Source organism: Simochromis diagramma, unplaced genomic scaffold (genome assembly GCF_900408965.1).
Source record: "Simochromis diagramma unplaced genomic scaffold, fSimDia1.1 OVJJ01000216.1, whole genome shotgun sequence".
Classification (NCBI taxonomy): domain Eukaryota; kingdom Metazoa; phylum Chordata; class Actinopteri; order Cichliformes; family Cichlidae; genus Simochromis; species Simochromis diagramma.
In genome coordinates this window covers 5,052,894-5,073,334 of record NW_024386883.1, presented here as the reverse complement: position 1 = coordinate 5,073,334, position 20,441 = coordinate 5,052,894, and the positions used below count along the sequence as shown (strand labels likewise).

The following is a 20,441-nucleotide window of genomic DNA, read 5'->3' as shown; positions in this document are numbered from 1 at the left end:
CATTCAGATCAGTTGCTTCTCAGTTCTCCTCTCGCTGTCTTGACTCCTGAAAAAGATGAAGTACGACTCCAATTTGTCAAAAGAGATCAGTAGGAATTTATTATTTGCTTTAAAAAAAGAAATACAGCTTCTTCTTTTTTTCTTTCTGTCTTCCATTGCTCCACTGATCAGTCACTGGCAGTCATCTCAAACTGAACTCCAAACTGCGGTTCTCAAACAAAGAAATGTTTCTGAAACAGCCAAAGAGCATGTAGTGCTGGAGCTGGGCTCGTGACATGAGTAACTTTAAGCTGGACCGGTGCCAGCTTTGCATGATGGGGATTTGCACGGTTGAACACAGAACAGAGGTAGAAACCAAATCTTGAAAACATCAGGACATCCAATCACTGCAATTAAAATGATGAGTTTGATGATGAGTATATATAAAGAATGAAAAACAAAAACAACATTTTAAGATTGCTAAAACTGAGTCTGAGCAATGGGTGTGGGTGGGGGGGCTGGTGTAAAACACCTCATCATGCTACTGACATTCTCGATGTGTAAAGTCACAGACATAAAAAACAGCACTGGTGGCTAAATCCTTGTACATTCATTAGGGCTCATGTATTCAGCCTTTTGGTTGCCACTTGTCTGGCTCGTGTGCTACATCTCTCCGGGTTTTGCCATTTGAGAATCTCATCTTGTTCATCGTTGTTTTCTTTGTACTGAGATGAACAACTTCACAGTAAAAACGCATTCAGGTGAATGAGTGATGTAACTGATTTTAGGAAGCACTTTCTTTGAAAGACACAGAGGTGAACAGCAAACCGAGTTGTCCCTGAATAACAAAGGGAATCTTCTGTCACGGCGTGGCGCAAGTGCAAGTGCAAGTGCATGCCACGACAGTGCTGAACAGCTGCAAAGTGGAAATACAGACTGATCACAGATTTTTCTTCATCTGGTTTATATGTGTTTGATTTAGGATGATCAACAATTTGACAAAAAAAAAAAATCTCAACACAGCATAAAGTGAGCTGCTGATGGTTTCCAAAGCTTGTGGTTGAAAGTCCTCTTTTCTTATTATAAATAATGCTAAAAACACAAACGCCTCCCTGTCACTCAATTCTGAACAATCACAAGTCTCTATAAACCTAGGAGACACATACAGTACACATAATGTAGCCCACATACATACAAATACACATATATTCAAATACTCAAAAACAATAACCTCTTCATGTGAAATAATGGATCTGAAATCATAAATTTATATAAAAATATAAAATAAAGGTTAAATCCAAACGAGTGTTGTCCGAAAGGTGAGAAAAATAATAATCTCAATTGTTTTTTCACTATGCGATGCATTGGCAAATCAATGAATCAGTGTCTCTGTGAACACACACCGTTTGTCTGTCCATGTGATCCGACGGGTGCGTCCAGAGACCATTCTCAGAGTAGCCACTAGATGGGTTTAATACTGGAGGGTAAAAAAACAGAAGTCCACAGACACAAAGAGAGGAACGAGGTCCTTAGCTCTCTGGCCAGCCAGCGAGGTAACATGAAAACTACACATTTATCTATCTACACACTAAGGGATCTCTGACTGCAGGGCATGGTAAGTGCACATTTTCTATTTGGCTCTTAACCCCGATCAGTTCGTGGAGACCTGCGTCACTTTGTAGTGGATGGGTGGGCTGCTGCAGTCGAGCCCATCACACATATTCCTGCAAAGCTGCCGACACAATGGCAGTACAAATATTCTACCAGGAGACAGACGCTAAGTATTTTTTGTGGGTATTGCCCACCAAATGTCACTAGCGGGGAATTTGGGAAACCTTGATTTCTTTTTGTGGAATAAGACAAATGTTTTTGAGAATGACAATAAAACTGACACCATCACCGCTTGCTTTCTTTTGATCCATGCAAAAGAACATCCAAATGCTGGTCAGTCATGCTTTGTTCAGGTTGTCCGTCTTAGAGTTTCTCCTTAAATAGTAATGTCATGTTTCAAATGTTTCAATTATATTCTCATCTCATGATCGGGACTCTGTTCCAGTGAGGGCTCCCTGGTGCTGATCATGGACGCTGAGGGCCCTTGGTTGACTCCAAATGGAGAAACAGCTGGCGATCGAGCTGCCAGAGGGGACAGAGACGGGGAGAAGCTCGGTGACATCGCTGCTGATGAAATAGATCCCTCGTGACTGATGGGGGACCTGCGGAGTGAAGCCAAGTGGGGGAATGTCCGCCCAATTACAGGGACTTTGGGAGGAACTGACATGGCTCCTGGGTGGGCCACTGATGTGATGAGAGGTGGAGGGTCAATTCTAGGTTTAGGATCCATTTTGGGCTTGGGCTGGAAGGGCTGGCGAGGGTTCTGACTTTGCTGAGCAGTTTCATCTTTCAGCCTGGCAATCTCTGTGAAGACATTTGCAAGAGGCTGGAACTGAGGGCACCAGTTGAGTAGATAATCCCAGTTATAGCTTCCACGGAGCTCCTCGTCACTGGCAACAATAGCTGTGAGGGAACCATCTACGGAAGGTTTACCATCCTCGGGAAAGGCATAATCCTTGGGGAGGGAAATATTGAGACCACGGCCCACTCCTAGGTAACCACCTCCCTCATCCCTGTAGACCGGGAGCTGTCCAGAGAGTAAGGTCCCACTGAGGCTGCCACCTAGCTTCTTTCCTTTGAACCAAGTGCTGCCCTCCAAAGCTGCAGGCTCACAGGAAATATCAGAAAGCTGGTCAGCATCCTGCTGGATTCCAGAGTCTGGTCCTCTGGCAGAGATGTGCTCCTGCATTGATGAGGTGATGGATGCAACGCGGGGATACTCATTTATCATCCTGATCTCATCATCCTCTGCTGCTTCAGCTGATCCTCTACCACTGGAGTGAGAAGGATCCAAAGACCCTCCTCTAGTGTAGGGTCCGCCACCAGCACCACCTTGGTCACCAGCATAGCCTGGCAAGGCCTGGTGGTAGATCCTTTCTCCCCCTGGCCCAGGGCTGCAATCATCCAGTTTTTGCAAGGCAGTTCCTGAGGCAACAGTTCTGTTTCCTGTCTCCTGGCCTTTCTTTCTCCTGCGTGACTTGACCAGGAACACAACCACTGCCATGACCACAAGCAATACGATAAAACCAAGAGACACAGCAACTATGCTAATAACCAGGATGTTGACGTCAGCGGCCAGGCCAAAGTTGGTGTTTGTCACATCGATGGAGACCTGGGCTGTAGTAGTGCGAGATGTATCCAGAGGGCTGTGAGCTTGCACGTCTAAAGTCATAACTCTGGTTTCCCGTTTACTCCGACCCGACCCACTGCTGCTACTGCTGCCTGAACTGTCCAGCTTGAGAAAGACCACCCCAGTGGTTTTGTTTACATCAAAATATGGAGAGCTGGCAGTAAGAGAATAAAGAACAATACCATCCACCCCTTCATCCTCATCACTTGCCTGGACCTGGCCAATGCTTTGTCCTTTCTTGGCTCCCTCTGGAACTTCAAAGGAGAAATCAGAGGATGTGAAGAGTGGGTCATACTCATCCTCACCCGTGACAAACACCTGTACAGTCACAGTGGCTGAATGGTTGCCTGAATCCGCTGCCACTGCGACAAAACTGAAGGTGTTGACCTTCTCGAAGTCAAATGGAATTTTGCTTCTGATTTCTCCTGAGTTCTGGTCCACAGCAAAGCTTTCTTTTCCTGCCCCAGACCGTTCCAACATGTAATACTTCAGCTGGCCAAAAACCCCCGTATCGTGGTCTATCGCGTGCAGAACAGTCACCGCTGAGTTGGCTGGCTGGTTTTCTCTGATACTGGCTATCAGGACATCCACAGGGAAGAACGGATGGTTATCATTCACGTCTTTGACCTCAACAATGACTGGAGCTAGGGCGAAGTGACCCTGTCCATCTGTCGCTTGAACAATGACAACATGTGTGGGCTGGTGCTCGCGATCGAGTGCTCGCTGAAGCTTTAAGGCTCCACTCCACGGGTCCACAGTAAATAAGTTCACCTCATTCCCAGAGCTGATAGAATACTGGACTTCAGCATTAGGAGTTGAGTCAGGGTCTGTTAAAAAATACAACAACAGAGTTCAAGTATATAACTGAGAGACCAAACAAGACAGCGAGAAACATTTACAGGTGACTGGATGAAAGAAGGAACACCCACCTGTAGCAGTCAGTCGTATGATCTCAGTCCCAGCGGTAGCACCCTCAATCAGTGACACGGTGTATTCTGCTCGGGTGAATGCTGGAGGATTATCATTCACATCACCGATCGTTATCACCGCAGCAACACTAGAGCTCCTCTGCGGCACGCCGCGGTCTGACACTACCACAGTGAGGTTGTACAGTGACTTGGTTTCAAAGTCAACTCCCTCGGCCAACAGCAGAGTCCCAACCGTCTGAAAGCCCCGTCCCTCCAGGAAGCGCACGCTGCTTTCGATCTGGAATGCGTTTCCTTCATTCCCGCTGGCAATGGCAAAGTCGAAGCCGCAGTTTTCTCGAGAGAGGTCGCTGTCGAAGGCTTCAAAAGTGAGAACTGTCGACCCTGGGATCGTGTCTTCAGAAACCGTAGCCCTGCAAACCAACCAAAGAGTATTATGTGAAGACGGCTGTTCGGGTTGCACCTCAATATGTCCAAATTCTAATGAGCACAGACTGACCTGTACTCCGACTGGTGAAACACAGGAGCATTGTCGTTGACGTCGGATATTTGAACTTGGACTGTAGTAAGAGAGGAGAGCGGGGGCAGGCCTCTGTCGCGAGCTTCAATGACGATGCTGACTGATGGACGCTCGGGGTCAAACTCAACTCTGTGATTGATGAACAGAGTTCCTGAAATCAGAAGGAAATGAGATGAACTTACTCATTGTGCCAAAAGTGTTATTAAAAATGAGCGCAGGGAAATAAAATAGAGCAGGAAGCAGCCAAGCTTATCTTTACCATTGCTCGGGTCAATGTAGAAACCCTCCTTGGTTGACGACATCACTTTATAGGTGATCCTGCCGTTCTCGCCGGAGTCCCTGTCAGTCGCTGTTACTGTGATAACTGCACTTCCTGGTGGTGTGTGCTCAGGAAGAGTAACCTAAGAGAAAAAGAGACATTAATTCTAACATTTGGATACAGGAAACAAACACCCCAGCATTGGATCATATAAACCTATAACTCACTGTGTGGAGGGCAACAGGCACTGCCTTCACAGAGGGGAAAATACTTTTTATAATGTAGTTCCTTTATCCTGTGTGTGTTTTTCTTTATACTGAGGTCATTTCCTGAGACAGAGTAGTATATTTTTTACAGGCTCATCTCCACAATGGTCCCCAAGTTAATATTAGGCAGTTAAATTTTATCACACCCACTGTGTGCAAGTCAGAAGTGTACAAATGTGTATTCAATGTGTTTCAAGCCCACGAGTGCATTTAATGTTGTCTACTAGAAATAAACTGTTTCTGAAAATAATTCACTTTCTTTTAAGATCTTATAATTTGTGAATACCTCAGACAAAAACACATTCAAGCAACTTTCTCTTTAGGTGCCCGTATGGATTTTTAGAAAATAACAACAAACACAATAAAAATAAAATTAACGGCATACCTGATAAAGATCATGTGTAAATGCTGGTGCATTGTCATTAATATCTTCCACCAAAATTGTAATGTTGGCCTCAGTTTGGTGCTGGCTGTCAGTGGCTCTGACAGTCAGGGTGTACCACGTCTTCTCCTCAAAGTCCAGAGGGGCAGTGAGTGACACACCTCCACTATAGCGGTGAATCCCAAACTTGCCTAGTGCTGTTGGGTCTAGCTGTAAAGAGTAGGAGAGGGCAGGACTGGAGTCGACGTCGTTGCCCGTCACGAGAGTGATTTCAGTGCCTATCAAAGTATCTAACAGAGAAAGAAAGTGGAAATGAACTTATTAGTTGCATTCAAACACACCACATATATTGCACAGGCATGATTTGTTTGATGATGATCCTTACTGTTTGTAAATGTCAGCACTGGGTGTTAACCAGAAACTCCAACAATACCTTTTAAATTAAGCAAAACTTACTCTCTGGGATGCGGATTTCCTGGTGCATGGGAATAGTGGGACTGTTGTCATTCTGGTCAACAATAATGACCGTCAGTGTGGCTGAACCTGCGAGCCGTGGACTTCCTCTGTCAGTTGCTGTAACTACCAGCCTGTGGGTGAGAAGAGAAGGTGATAATCCAAACTGTCCTCTGTTATTACACTTTGGTGCTACATGAATAGAAATGAATTTAACTGGATTGAAAATTATGTGAATATTCCGTTTCAGACTGATCACATTTTGGTTACAAAAGCAAGAAAGTAAGTAAAAGTTGAAGTTCTTACTTAGTTTGAGTAAAGATCTCACGGTCCATGATGGCTGCTGTGGTAATGCTTCCTGTCACAGGATCAATCTTGAAGAGGCCACTCATGCTTGATGACTGGATGGAGTAGGTCACCTGACCATTTTGGCCCTGATCCACATCCTCAGCAACAACCTGGAAAGAGAGGACAGAAAGAGAAACAAAGAGGAGGAAATTTATTTGTAGCCTTTGTAGAACTCCAATAGACCAAATATCTCTGTAACTCTGTATTATTATTATTATTATTTTAACATTTGTGAGCACCTGTATGATTGGCATTTCATATCCTTGTGCTTCCTTCATGTAGGCCACATAATTCTGCAGCTGGAAGCGAGGAAGGTTGTCATTGACATCCTGCAGGATCAAGTTGAAAGCCATGTAAGATGTAGAGGACACAGTTTCAGCCTTCACAACAAGACGGAGTCTTGGGGTGTCTTCAAAGTCTAGTTCATTGGAGGTCTGCACCCTTATTTCACCTGTGGAACAAACAGTAGGAAGATTTGATTAAAAAATGAAGATCACAATATCCTCATACTAATTAACCATCTTGATAACACATTGCACGAGACATACTTTAAGAAACACTTAAAGGGTGAGCGTTACCTGTCGAAGAGCTGATACTGAAGGCCTGCTTTCTGTTCCCACTGAAGAGGCTATAGCTGATACCGTTACGAGAACCATCAGGGTATTGAGCTTGAGCCTGAGCCACAGTGGTACCTGAATTTTTTCAGTGGAGCAGAGAAAAAAAAAGTGTTTGTAATTGTTTTAAAAAATGATATAGGAGAATTAAAACCTGGTGCACTACTTGCTATTCCTGATAACACTGCCCAACCTTTCTCTGCGTTCTCCTGTATGCTGACATCTCTAGCATTCCTTGAGAAACGAATTCCGCTGTATTCCACCTCCTTCACATAAATGATCACAACACCCTGTGTCGACTGAGCTGGGCTGCCTTGGTCCATGGCCTCCACTATCAGGGTCCTTTGTGCCTGGGTGAGGTCCGCCAGTCGCTCAGTGGCCTGTATCTCCCCAGTTAGGGAGTTGATACTGAAGCCTTTCACTGGGATGGCGAAACGGTAAAACACAGAACCATTTGCTCCAAAGTCCTTGTCCTCTGCCTTCATCGTAGCTAAAACCCGCTGGGAACGCCTGTTGGACACTTCAATGACCAGTGGATCTTGGATGAAGAAGGGGGTGTTGTCGTTGACATCCAGGACAGTTACTGTCACCTGTAAGGAAGATATCATGTCTGAAATTAGATTTCAGATCATAAATTCAAGCCCATTAAACACCTGAAACAGCTAACCCCTCATTTACCTGAGCAGACGAGTTCCTAGGTGCAGCTGGTGAAAGGTCAACAGCAAAAACCTGGAAGCTGTATGACGCCAGTTTTTCGCGATCCAGAGGGGCTGACGTGGTGATGCGACCATTGTGCTCATCTACACTGAATGCGCCATGCGCCTCTCGACTGAGGAAATACAGAACCTTCCCATTAAGGTCTTCATCAGCATCGGTGGCTGAAACCTAGATACATACAAAAAAAAAGTCAGATTATTAAAAACTTTTTTTCAAGTATTTACAATTTTTGAATATATTTATTTCCATTTCATCCCACCTCAAGAACCTGTGCTCCCTCTGTAGCATCCTCTGAAATTTCCACCGAGTAGCTACTTTTGCTGAAGACGGGGTTGTTGTCATTGACGTCCAGCACGTTGACCTCCACTGTGACAGTAGCACTGAGAGCAGGGCTGCCTCGGTCTGTGGCCACCACCTCCAGAGTGTATTTTGCATGCGTCTCCCTGTCGAGCCCGCGAGATGTCGACAGGGCTCCTGTGCTGGCGTGGAGTTGAAAATCTCCATCAGGGTCCCCGGCTAGAAGAAATGGATAGAAAAAAAACAAAAAACCAACCTGAATTCAATGCTGAAAGACGGAGAGGAATGGAGACATCTGTGCCAGCTCTGCACTTAGTCCAGATTTTCTCTCTAGAGAGGTAGTAGTGCTTTTGATAAGACTATATCAGGAGCAAACATTTGGCCACTCTGTGCAGGTTTTATTTGAGATATGGGAGAAACAGGGTCTAGTAAAACACAATAGGGTAAATTAGTCCAAAATCTCTATACAGCCTAACTCCTAGTCAGGACTAAACTCTTACAATAGAGTAGGTACAATATCAGCAAAAATGGGTCCAGGAGTCAATTTTAGTAACACATTAAAATCTCTAAATTCAAACTTTATGATTTTCTGGCCTCTAAAAAAACAACAAAAATGAAAAAAATGTAATGTTTCTCCCAGTAAACAGCAATTACAGCAATTGTGGTGACCTAAATCACTCTTTAAAATCTAATAAAATACTTGGATTGGACACACAATGCAGTTTCTCACCAGCAATTCTGTACTCCAGCTCTCCACCAGGACCTGAGTCAGGGTCTGTGGCCTTGAGGATGCAAAGCTCTACAGGAGCCTGGTTCTCTGGCACTTCAAGTCCATAAAACGGCTTTGCAAAGATTGGAGCGTTGTCATTCACGTCCTGCACCTCCACTCGGACTACAGTCTTGGCAAAGTTAGGAGGGAGGCCTCCATCCCTGGCATATACTGATATGAGACAGAAATAAAAGCGATGTTAGAGTGAGTAAAGCAAGTTAAAATAAACTGTTCATATGAGCTGATGTATGCTTAAACTAACACATTAATTAAAGCATTTAAATAAACTCATAAGGGATTTAATACCTGTAAGAGTGTAGTGATCCTGTAGCTCTGTGTCCAGTTCCTTTGTGGTGGTGATGGCTCCTGTCACAGGGTTGATTATAAAGCCTTCCTCTGATACTCCTCCGTATGTTATTTGTCCATTAGAACCTTCATGAAAAAAACAAGACACAAATAGAAATAAAGGCACACAATGGACTTGGCTACATTAAATGTAATAAGGCAGTAATTTCAAAGAATTACAGCTGCAAGTGCCGGTGCCGTAAACTTATAAGGCTCTGGATGAAGATTGTGACCACACATTATCGTTAGCATCTGCATGTGATTGATTTAAAAAGATTTGGTTTCTCAAAACCATTTATGTGTGTGGTTTAGTTCTATGGTTTTGGGGGCTGATCGGCTTCCTTCTTACTCATTAAACCAGCACTGAAACTTGGAACCTTTTTTTCCTTCCATATCGTGACTTTCTTGGCATTATTCCTTTGGCCAAAAATAACAACTGTCTTCAATTTGTACAATTTGCTCTTCCTGAACTAAACGAGATCTTACTTTTTAAAGACGTTTTTGTCAGAGCCATGTATTAGCAATTGGAAAATGGTTCATTTTTAGGACACATTTATTTAATTTTAAAATACAATCCAAGCTGCTGCTGCACAGGTATCAAGCTAGTAGCTTACATAACACTCTGTCATATGTTAGTCACTGGGAACCTTTGTTCCCATAGGTGGTCCCTTCAAATTCGCACCTCAAAGTTTAAAGTAGTTCATTTCAATACAAGCTCACATAACATAAACACAGAGCACTTAACAAAAGGTATAAAGATATGATACTCATGAAATATAAAGAAGAAGAAAATGAAGAATTTCAGTGAATGTCTTTGTTTAGCAAGTTACTACTTCATGATTTAGTTTAGTGTTTTAAAACATGATGATATAATAACTCATATTTTACACAGTGTATATATTCTGTCATTAGAAATTGGTTTGTTGTTGTTTTTGAGGTTTATATCAGTAAGGAAGCTGGATAAATACAAACTTATGGAGAAGTGTTGCGATTAAAGAAAACCAATCAGAATAGATGGAGCAATATTGGGTGAATTTTACCTTATTTTTGTAAAGTATTTCTTTTTTTTTTTTTACTAAATGATTTCTTTTTACTTTTACTAAATAAAACAAACTTTTTGCAGCTAATGCTTATGTTGGCTTATTTTCACATTCCTACTAGTCTAGTTCACTTAAAACATTAAACAGCAGTGAGAAAAATGTCACCCATCAGTCATGTGACTGAGATAAAGTGGTCTTGTCAAGTCATGATTGGTCTATTTTAATCTCTTGCTCTCCAACTCAAGCACTTCTCCCACCTCTCAGCTCAGCAGTCATGACTGAGATTAAGCTGAGTCTCTTAAACTCTCATTCATTTGTTATAGCTTCATATGTTCAGTCCCAATTATTTAAAAGAAAATTCACTTTCATTATAACCTCATATATCCTACTAGTGTTCACTGGCCATGTTTTTAGATGTCTAGCAAGTTGAGCGGACAAATTGAAGACATAAATTGCAGATATATTCTGCAGCAAACAGAACATATTTCTGCACATCCTCCCTGCCCTTTAAGCTCACTTCTTCTTATTGACTGCACATACTCTAAACTTAAAACTGTAATAAAACATTTAAACCAACCTTGGTCCCGGTCAGTGGCCGTTACTGTCAACACTGAGGCTCCTGGTCCTTGGTTTTCCATCACCTGTGCCTCGAACTCTGCCCGCAGGAACACTGGAGCCTCGTCATTCACGTCAATCACCTGCACGCACAGCACCTGAGAGGTGGAAAGCTGCGGTATTCCATGATCTTCTGCTACAATAGTGAGATTGAAGATTTCTTGCTCTTCACGGTCTAGGGATTTAAGGATGGAGAGAGAGCCTAGGAGGGAAAGAGAAGAATAATAAGAGAGTGCTGCATAACAGCTTTCTAAAACTTTCCCCCAAATACTTAAATTGAAACAGATACTCTAAAACAGATTTTTTTTTTTTTGGCCTTTTTCTGTGTTCCTTGCTGTTTTTGTGTCTAAGTGTGTGTTTGGATTATTTTTGCGAACGTGCAATTTTCTGTACCTGTGATTTTCTGTACCTTTTATGCCTGAAGGACTTGTAAAAGCAAAAACCTTCACAGCTTTGCTTTATGAGATTTTCCACTGAAAGCCCAGAAAGTACAGCTACTTCATACCAGCTATTCAATTCTGGCACTTTGAACATGCATTGAAATGTGTATCTACTTATTATCACTTAACGTGTATGATTACTGTAAACACTGTAAAACAGGCACACAGGTAAACACACGCTTCTGTTCGAGCTGCAATCCCAAATCAACTCATGGCCTTGCCTTAGGTCAATATGCTTTTTTTTAATGCAACACGATCATATGTTTGCATTTAAGTCTGCAAGCCATTAACCGAAATGGGTATTTTATGTAAATCATACCAGTTTACACAGCGTCTGTGATTCAGACTCTTACCTAGATGTCACAAACCAGTCATCACCCTGACATTCAAGGCAAAGTAAGAGGCCATATGAAGTGTGTGTGTGTGTGTGTGTGTGTGTGTGTGTGTATACTTTTCGCATGAGTCTACAAGCTTAGCCGGCATGCAGAAGCCTGAGAGACGTGTGTAATTTATAAATGTTACAGCTTGCCAAACATACATTGTGTGTAGAACTTTTTGTGAGGCTGAGGCTCTGATGTTTCTGTGAGGTCTCGCTAGCTGCCCTGTTTTAGTTAAAAGAAAACAGATGCAAACCATCTAGCGAACTATTGCATTACACACTCGAGCCTATTTTGCTTTACTGATACAGTATCGACCATATGATAAAGGCGGTGTTACCCTTTATCATCAAATGCCATATTAAATATAAGAAAATGTACATTAAAGAAAATGCAGTGCTGTACAAAAGCCCTCATTTCTTTATATTTTGTTAGGAAAATGTGAAACAGGTGCAGCAATTTATTGAAACGTGTCGCCACACACAGAAACATATTATATAAGTAGGGGAAAAACAGTATATAAGGCAAAACAGTGTTTTGAACAGTTTTTATAACTCTAACAAACTTGAAAGTTAATATTTGGTCTGACCACCTTTATTCTTCAACATAGCCTGAATTCACTTGGGCAAGCCTTCTTAGAATTTCTTCAGTTAGTCTTGAATATTAGGCTTATTATTAGGCTTTAGAAAACACTAGTTTGATCAAATGAAGGGTCAGATGCAGGTCCTGTGTCAACTTTTTGTTGGATTTTTTCATATTGCTTTAAGACATGACTTTCATGTATTGTTCATATTCTATAAATAATTTTACAGGCCTGCCACATCTTTTTCACTGCACAGCATGGGAAGATATGCCAAGTTTTCAGCTAATAGCTCTTCGGGAGTCACATTGTTGTTGCAAAAATCTGATTTTATGTCTGTTAAAGTGTGTTATCTTTGGCATTTTTTGTAGATTCGACTAAAGAAATGGGGAAAAATATGTGTTATGTGACAGGCTGCTGGTAACAAAGCGCCTTAAGTTGTCTCTTATGCTTAGACAAAAAACTACTTCAATCATTCAATCTTTTGTGTGTTTGAATGATTCATAGGTCAGAGTTAAGTGTTTTAACAAAAACATTCCTTCGAAAATGCTCAGGCACAAGACTTGGACTGAAAACGAGGGGGGAAAAAGCAGCCAGTGTCCAAAGATGAACTTTGAAAGACCCTCACAAACCCTGGAGAACTATTCCTCAACGCCACTTTAAAAAGTTAGAAGAAAGTGTTGCTTCTTGGAAGCTAAATATAAACAAATCAGGGGTGGCTCAAAACTTTTGCAAAGTACTGTATATAGAATATTTAATCCACAGCGCATAAATCACCCAAGTATCCATTTATCCAAGCATATTACTTAAATGATGCTCTAAATAGTCAGATATAGAACTTTATAGGCAATCAATAAAATGTAAATTGTAGTTCATGAAATAAAGTAATTGAAAATTAGAACAGCTTGCAGAGCAGATATATCACTTATAAGCAATAATAAATCTAGTGATACCCTTCACATTAGCCCAGGGGTTTGGTGCATGTCTTCACAATACATGCTAATGTGTCACTACAGCTATTAATAACCAAAAGCCTAACACCAACACGCCTGAGAAACAAACCAGAAGTGAAATCACTCCCTGTTAAGGAGCCAGACACTTGACAGTAATGGCGTAAAGACTTTCTTCCATCTGGAAGCTACATTAAGTGTCTGTGTCGTAGTTGTTAATCTCATCCCAGAAAGCGCTGAGCACGCCCACACCACCACGCTCCAACAATGAAGAGATCACATATGAAGAAAAAAAATATCAAGAGCTATCCACATCTCGAGCCCAAATAAAGATTGGTTCCCATGAACAAATCCATCAAGAAAAGGACACCAAGTATGATTCCAAAGAAATATTACACAGCAGCACTTCAGTGTCTAATTATGATCTTCTGGAAAGTTTTGTTCATCCAGGCGGCTTCCATCAATCATTAAATCCCAAAGAAAAAGGCCACAGGCTTGTCCTGCTGTGTTAGATCACTTAAAGCACAAGGAACTATGTGGTGAATTTTACTCGTTTTTTGATGGAGTGTAAATTGGATAGTCATGGAAAGTTCCCTACGTCTTGAGATATCGATTTCACATTACAGTATTTTCAAATGGTACGTCCCACCCTCAAAGCTCACCGGTGTCAGGGTTCAGGCTGAAGCGGGCAGCGCTGTTGCCTGCCTGAATTCTGTATGATACTCTGCCATTTTCTCCTTCGTCTGAATCTCGAGCCATGACGTACAAAATCACAAACCTGTCAACGAAGACACAAACCAAACATCATCACGGAAATGCACTTGAGGATCCCAAAGATATTTTATTACCGACACTGACGTGACACTCACCCTACAGGCTGATCCTCCATGACGCTGACCGCAGATGGAGAGCTGAAGATCGGCGCGTTGTCGTTTTCGTCTGTCACGAACACTCGGGCGGTGACCGAACTCCAGCGTCTCTGAGAGATATCCACTGCCTGGTCTGTGGCTCGCACCACGAGGTAAAGGGAGGGTGTGGACTCACGGTCTAACTTCTGCCCCAGGGTGAGGACTCCACTTGACGGGTCAAGGATGAGGAAGTCAGGAGTTTCAGGCCAGAAGTGCTCGATGGAATAGCGCAGCTCACTGTTGGGTCCACTGCCATCCTATAAAACAAAAAGAAAGAATAGATAAATTAGACAGGAAGTGGATAGATTATTCTCCTTCTACTTTTCTTCTGCAGAAAATTTAACAACAACAACAATGATAATGAATTGATCATTAAATTAATAAAATACTTTATTAGGATAAAACGATCAATTTGAAGATGTCAGTTCTGTTAACAGATAACAGAATAACTGATATTTTAGGATTAAACAATGACAAAAAACAGTGAATACAAAGCTGAAAAGAACATGAATGACAACATAACTCAGATTAACTGTGCTTTATTGAAAGCATATTGATCCCATACACTCTTTCCTACCTGATCCACAGCTTGGAAGGTGAATATGGAAGCCCCTGGTTCGATGTTCTCGTGGATCACAATGGTAACGGGGTCTTCAGTGAACTGGGGCGCATGGTCATTGCTGTCCTGCACGTTGATATCTAGTTTCACCAGGTGGCTGCTGGGAAATGCCTGAGAGAAGTCCGACACCTCGATGTGCAGGGTGTATCTTGAGCCCTTCTCATAGTCCAGCTCGCGGACCACGTACACATCGCCCTTTAAGTGGTCCACCATAAAGGTCCCATCGCGATCTGTCCCTCCCACGACCAGGTAGGTCACCTGGCCTTCCAATAGAGCAGATTCATGCTGATCAGGTGGACGGACTGAACCAATGACAGAGCCTGGAACTGCCCCTTCGACTGTGTTCAGGGTCATAGAGAGAACGTTGGGCTTGGGGCTGGACCTGGAAGAGCTGAGAACCTAAAGAAAAGGAAACTAGTGTCAAACAAACCAATTTCCTGAGTATTTGTGGTAAAGTCTTTCCAATAATAATTGTGATTTAAATTGCAGTGTAATTCATCCTTGGATCTGTCCCAAAACAGACTGAAACAACACTTCTCGGTAACAAAAAGGAGGAAAGCGGCAAGAAGCTGTATACGTGTGTTAAAGGATCTGATTTCCTCTGATATTCTGCAGACAATGCATCTATATGGCTCTCACCCCAACCCATCCCTAAACATAGCCTTGGGCTGTAGTCTGTTTCTGTTTTGTTGTTAATGCTATAATAACCTTCACAGGCACTCTCACTGTGCATGAAAGCATTACGTGTAATCCTTCCAGTAAATATCTTGACACTGCCGCATTCTGGCTTCAACTTGAGAGTCAGGCTTTGTGACCTGTGACAAAATAATGAAGGGTGTGATAGTAGGGAAAACTGTAAGTGTTCCAGTTCAAATAATTCAGAGCAATAAGCAACCTCCACATATGCTACAGGCTGCTCCAATGGGAAACAAATACGAGCCAGAGGGCCTTTGACACTTTGAACCACCTCAGGGTTCAACACTGCTCTGGGACGGATCAAAGAGCTCTGAGGAAATATAAGCAGATTTTCTGGTTTCATCATCAAGAAATACACACACGGACACACACACTCCTTTGTCCTCAATACCTATAGCGATTAATGGAGGTTTTTTTTCCTCCATTAATTGGACTCAAACTAAAACTAAAAGAGGAGGGACATGATGTGGTTAAGTCTGACCACTTTTTGCACGTATTTGCAGGTGAAATGCACTACTATCCGCACGTTATCAAGGCCCATTTATTACTACCTCACCCCCACTCACTCACAACTTGACCCATGAGACCTTTAATAACAACCTTTTAACTCTTACTCGTAAGAGTTAAATTCTTGGGGACTTTCCATCAGTTTTTAGAATTGAAAAAGCCTCTATCCTTGAAGCCTCCAGTTGCTATAACTCAAGTGCCTTTAGGACTACATCACTACTTTTGATCACTTTTTATTTAAAAAAACAACAAAAAAAAACCCAGCAGTAGAAGCAGAAGTATGTTGCAGCTTTTCCTCCGTGCTTCATTGTAGTGCCGACACAAACAATAACTGATTGCACTGAAATTCCGGGCTCAAGCTCCAAATGGATGACTACAGCTGGTGAAAGTCTGTTTTTTAAGTAATTTGCTTAAATGCACTTCCTCAGATCACATAATTTAATGAGCTGGCAGCACCAACAAATGTGCTGCACTGCACTACTTATACTTTTTCGCCTCATTTGCCTTTTCTCTGTACAGGCTAACTATCATGTGTACTGTAGTACATGTGGTGTACAACGGTATCCGTGTGTCTGATTTTACGCGCAGCTAAGGGAAATGTTATCTCAAAATCATTAACTGGAAACGTTACCTCATGCAAGTGTTTGAACGTGTCATTACAGCGAGCGTGTCTCTGTGCGTGCATGTATCACTGCTTGCTACTGTACTGCGGTGTATTCCCTTTCTCTCTGTGTGATTTGATGCAGCTGGCTTTCATCAGATCTCATCTGGGAGCATTTGATTCCAAGGTGCCTGTTTCCCCTCTGTCTAATCTCAGAGCCGCACAAGCAGTGCACAGGCGAAATCTAAGGCAAGCACTCCCATCGTAATTAGCATCCTTTTCCTTTCTGAAACCACATCGCACAAAAACACTGAGCTCCTAAGCTTTTTTTCTCCCTGCAGTTGAATTCCTGATATTGTATGTTGATATGGAGGACTGACCCTCCTCCAGAAAGTTCACAGTATTAGCTCAGTCTTTCGCATCATGGGTTCTAGTTACCCCTCTAACCTTTGGATCAGGAAACACCCACTAGATTGGATAGAGTTCTTTGTTTATAAAGGCACAGGTTCAGTTTCTCTCTTTCTCATATTTACCTCTTTTCCAAATTCCTTTGACAGTCAAACTGCTCACTGTTTTCCTCAGATTGAGGAAATTACAGCTTGTGTTACAGAAAGAAACGCAGAAGGACTGAGGTGAAGCACAGATGTTTAGGTTCGGTCACCAGACAGGAGACGTCACAGAATATTTTGGGAATTCAGTGCATATGAAGATGTTTGGCAGCTGGATGAGGATATGAAAATGTGCAGATTGTGTTTACTTGTATTCGTAGCTGGCAGGTGGAGCTGAGTGTCGGCGCGCCGTGGTCGGCAGCAGTCACAGTGAAGGCGTACTCGGCTCGCTCTGTCAATCTCAGAGGGGAAGCGCTTCTAAGCTCACCGGTGGTTGGATTGATGGAGAAACGCTCTGCTCTGGAGCCTGAAGTAAATGAAACAAACATTAACGATGTATGTTATGTGGATGCCGTGGCAGGTGGAAAAATCTGTAAATTTGTGGCTATAAGATGAATTATGAGGCTCACCTGATAATGAGTAATAGATGGTGCCATTCTCTCCCTCGTCTGGATCTTTAGCTGCCAGCGTCCCTATGACTGTTCCTGATGGAAGCCCCTCAGTCACCTGCAAAGAAGTATTGTTACTCACCGGGAATGAACGCAACTGCAGATCCATTAAATCCTCACTTTTAGGGTAATTTGCTACGATACCACCTCTCTGTGGGTTTATGTCACACCACACTAATAAAACCCCAGCATCCATAGAAGAAAATTAGATTCATTGATAGATAAAATTTATCCCCCAAAGCTGCTTGCTGATATAACTAATCTCCCCTTCCCTTCTCACCTGAAGCACCAGCTCCCTGTCAGGCCTGGCATGAATGAAACTGGGGGCGTGGTCATTTTCATCCAGCACAGTGATATGTGCAGTCCCTGTTGCACTGCGAGGGGGCGTACCCCCGTCCTGTACAACCACAATAACCTGATAGCTGGACTGCTGCTCTCTGTCCAGTGCAAGGCGGGTGCTAATCTCACCTAAAGCAAAAAAAAGGACACGAGGGAAGCCGTTGAGTAATTACCGTGTTAATTTAATTTAATTGAGAAAGAGCAAATCATCAACTCCTCAAGGGAAATTATGCTGGTATTATCACTGCTTACGAAGTAACTACATTTCATGCTGTGCAGCACAGTTAAAAAAAAGTGTACTATTATCCCTATTTGTGTTATGGTTACGGTGTTTATTGTTACCTGTTTGCGAGTTAATCTGAAAATGCCTGTCTGTGTGCAGCAGCCTGTAGGTGAGTCGAGCATTTAGTCCTGCGTCTCTGTCCGTTGCAGAAACCCTGCCGAAGCCCGTTCCCGCGTGCAGGTTTTCTCTGACAGCCAGAAACACCCTCTCCTGGCTCAGTCGAGGGGAGTTGTCGTTTTCATCCGTCACTGTTACCCGGACGGTCGCGCTGCCGGTTCTTCCTGCACCTCCTGGGCCCGAGGTGGCAAGAACAGTCAACAGGAACATGTCTTTGACTTCTCGGTCTAAAGAGCTCCGAACAAACAGCCAACCGCTATCTGGCATGATGCCAAAACCTGCGGCATCACCATCAGGTCTGAGGCGGTAGGAAATAGAGGAGGAAGATGATGAGGAGGAGGAGCTTCCGCCATTTCCAGAAGCTTCTCTGTTAAGTGCACGGACCTGAAGGAAACGCGTGTTTAGAGGGGTGTTTTCACGTAGCTCCACGCGGTACGTAAGGGTATCAAAGTTTGGGCCTTGTGCGTCTTGTGCTTGGATGTGGACCACAAGGGTGAAGGTGGAGCTAAGTTGAGGCGCTCCACCATCCTTGGCAACCACCTGAAGGTCATAGCGAGGGACACTTTCATATGATAAACTCCCAATTAGACGTACCTCCCCACTGCCCCTGTCAACGCCAAATGTCCTCTGGCCACTGCTGCCTGCAGCCCCAGCAGAGACTAGATCGAAGCTGAGCTGACCGTTATGGCCGGAGTCTTTGTCGGTGGCCTGAATACGGTAGATAATCGTCCCCATTTTGGTGATCTCGGGTAAAAGAAGGGACTCTGATGAGGATGGCAGGAAGGTAGGGGCATTGTCGTTGATGTCTGCAATGGTTATGTGTACCCGGCTGATTCCATATGCCGGAGGAGAGCCAAATCGTGCCTGGATCTCCAGGTCAAGACTGGGGCAGGTCTCGTGGTCCAGAGGAAGGGCTGTGCGAATGGTACCAGAGGCGCTGTCCACTGTAAAGTAGCCATGAGGGTCTCCAGATGAAATAGAGTAGAAAATATCCTTAGAGCCAACTGATGGAAGACAGAAGATGTAAGGAAATAGTGAGAAATTATGCCATATGGGATTTTCAAATTAAAATACAATAAAACAGAAAACAACTGAGGTTGAAATATTAAGTCTTTACTAAGAAATAATAATATGAAGACCAAGAATCAGATTCACTGAGAGCCTTGTATACCACCACAGCCATCTGTCCACTACACCACTGATTATTCTGACTCAAATTTACATCCCAATTAAAATCCATCATTAACCGTGAGAGAAAATAGGAGTGCGAGTAGAAAATAATCGCCAGTAAATTGTGCACCGTGAGGCGGATGTGATTTCTTAATGGAGTGTATACAATTGTTGCTTGGTTATTTCTACAACTACTCGAGAGATAAGGCATCATGCTGCAGCCCATTAGTGCATTTTTGTCCTGGTACTTGTCAGGAAGATGAAAATGGGCAAGCCGCACAGAACTGCTTCTCACTAGGGAAGTATGCAAGTGTTAAAAGCAAGCCTGAAATAACCAAAGCAGACCCAGGAATCCAATAAAGCATGTGAGCGTACAATGGCCTCACCTGTCTTGGCAGAAGCACGAACCACTCCCACTGCCGTCCCCCTGAGAACATCCTCCGACACGGTAAAGAAGTACTGTGCCTGTTCAAACACCGGAGACGCCACTGAGCCCCCCACGACGCTCACGTTCACTCTGGCATTTACCGGTGCTGTAAGACCGCCCCCATCCTCAGCCGATATGACCATGGAGATTACAGTGTTGGCTTTGCCATGGAGTGAGCGGGAGAGAGAGATCACACCTGCAAAAAATAGATACATACAGACAACAAGTTCATTTTTATGTGAGTCATTTTCACATGTCTTGGTTACGGTCGTAACATACATGATTGTGCTGCACATGCAATAATAATAAAACACTACACACCTGTGTCCTTATTAAGGGTAAAGAAACTAGATCCTCCTCCAGGTACAGTGCGGTAGGTTACTCTTCCGTTTTCTCCAACATCAGGGTCATTGGCTGTTACCTTGACGACAGACGTTCCTGGAGCACTATGGGTACTGAGACTGACCGTGTACAGGACTGGATAGAAGATGGGCCGGTTATCATTGATGTCCACCACCGTGACCCTCACACGGGCTACTGAACTTAGACCACCCTGTAAAGGAAATGTTAAAAAATGGTTTGATCTACTTTATTTGACT

General features: G+C 43.2%; 1 protein-coding gene across 1 annotated transcript in view; it reads right to left on the bottom strand.

The window, feature by feature from the left end:
- Positions 1-72: 72 nt before the first annotated feature.
- LOC120734407 (protocadherin-16-like) overlaps positions 73-20,441 on the bottom strand; it is an 82,668-nt gene continuing 62,299 nt past the window's right edge. Inside the window, exons 6-29 of the mRNA XM_040033225.1 lie at positions 20,164-20,395; positions 19,802-20,038; positions 18,188-19,249; positions 17,787-17,974; positions 17,468-17,564; positions 17,207-17,364; positions 14,604-15,044; positions 13,988-14,283; positions 13,781-13,896; positions 10,734-10,973; positions 9,078-9,203; positions 8,733-8,942; positions 7,965-8,221; positions 7,667-7,873; positions 7,182-7,578; positions 6,953-7,066; positions 6,614-6,825; positions 6,333-6,484; positions 6,030-6,160; positions 5,577-5,863; positions 4,926-5,067; positions 4,646-4,817; positions 4,150-4,559; positions 73-4,047 (exon numbers count right to left, since the gene is read on the bottom strand). Of these exons, the coding sequence (XP_039889159.1) occupies positions 2,000-4,047; positions 4,150-4,559; positions 4,646-4,817; positions 4,926-5,067; positions 5,577-5,863; positions 6,030-6,160; positions 6,333-6,484; positions 6,614-6,825; positions 6,953-7,066; positions 7,182-7,578; positions 7,667-7,873; positions 7,965-8,221; positions 8,733-8,942; positions 9,078-9,203; positions 10,734-10,973; positions 13,781-13,896; positions 13,988-14,283; positions 14,604-15,044; positions 17,207-17,364; positions 17,468-17,564; positions 17,787-17,974; positions 18,188-19,249; positions 19,802-20,038; positions 20,164-20,395 (7,932 nt within the window). The 3' untranslated portion in view covers positions 73-1,999. The remainder of the gene's footprint in view (positions 4,048-4,149; positions 4,560-4,645; positions 4,818-4,925; positions 5,068-5,576; positions 5,864-6,029; positions 6,161-6,332; positions 6,485-6,613; positions 6,826-6,952; positions 7,067-7,181; positions 7,579-7,666; positions 7,874-7,964; positions 8,222-8,732; positions 8,943-9,077; positions 9,204-10,733; positions 10,974-13,780; positions 13,897-13,987; positions 14,284-14,603; positions 15,045-17,206; positions 17,365-17,467; positions 17,565-17,786; positions 17,975-18,187; positions 19,250-19,801; positions 20,039-20,163; positions 20,396-20,441) is intronic.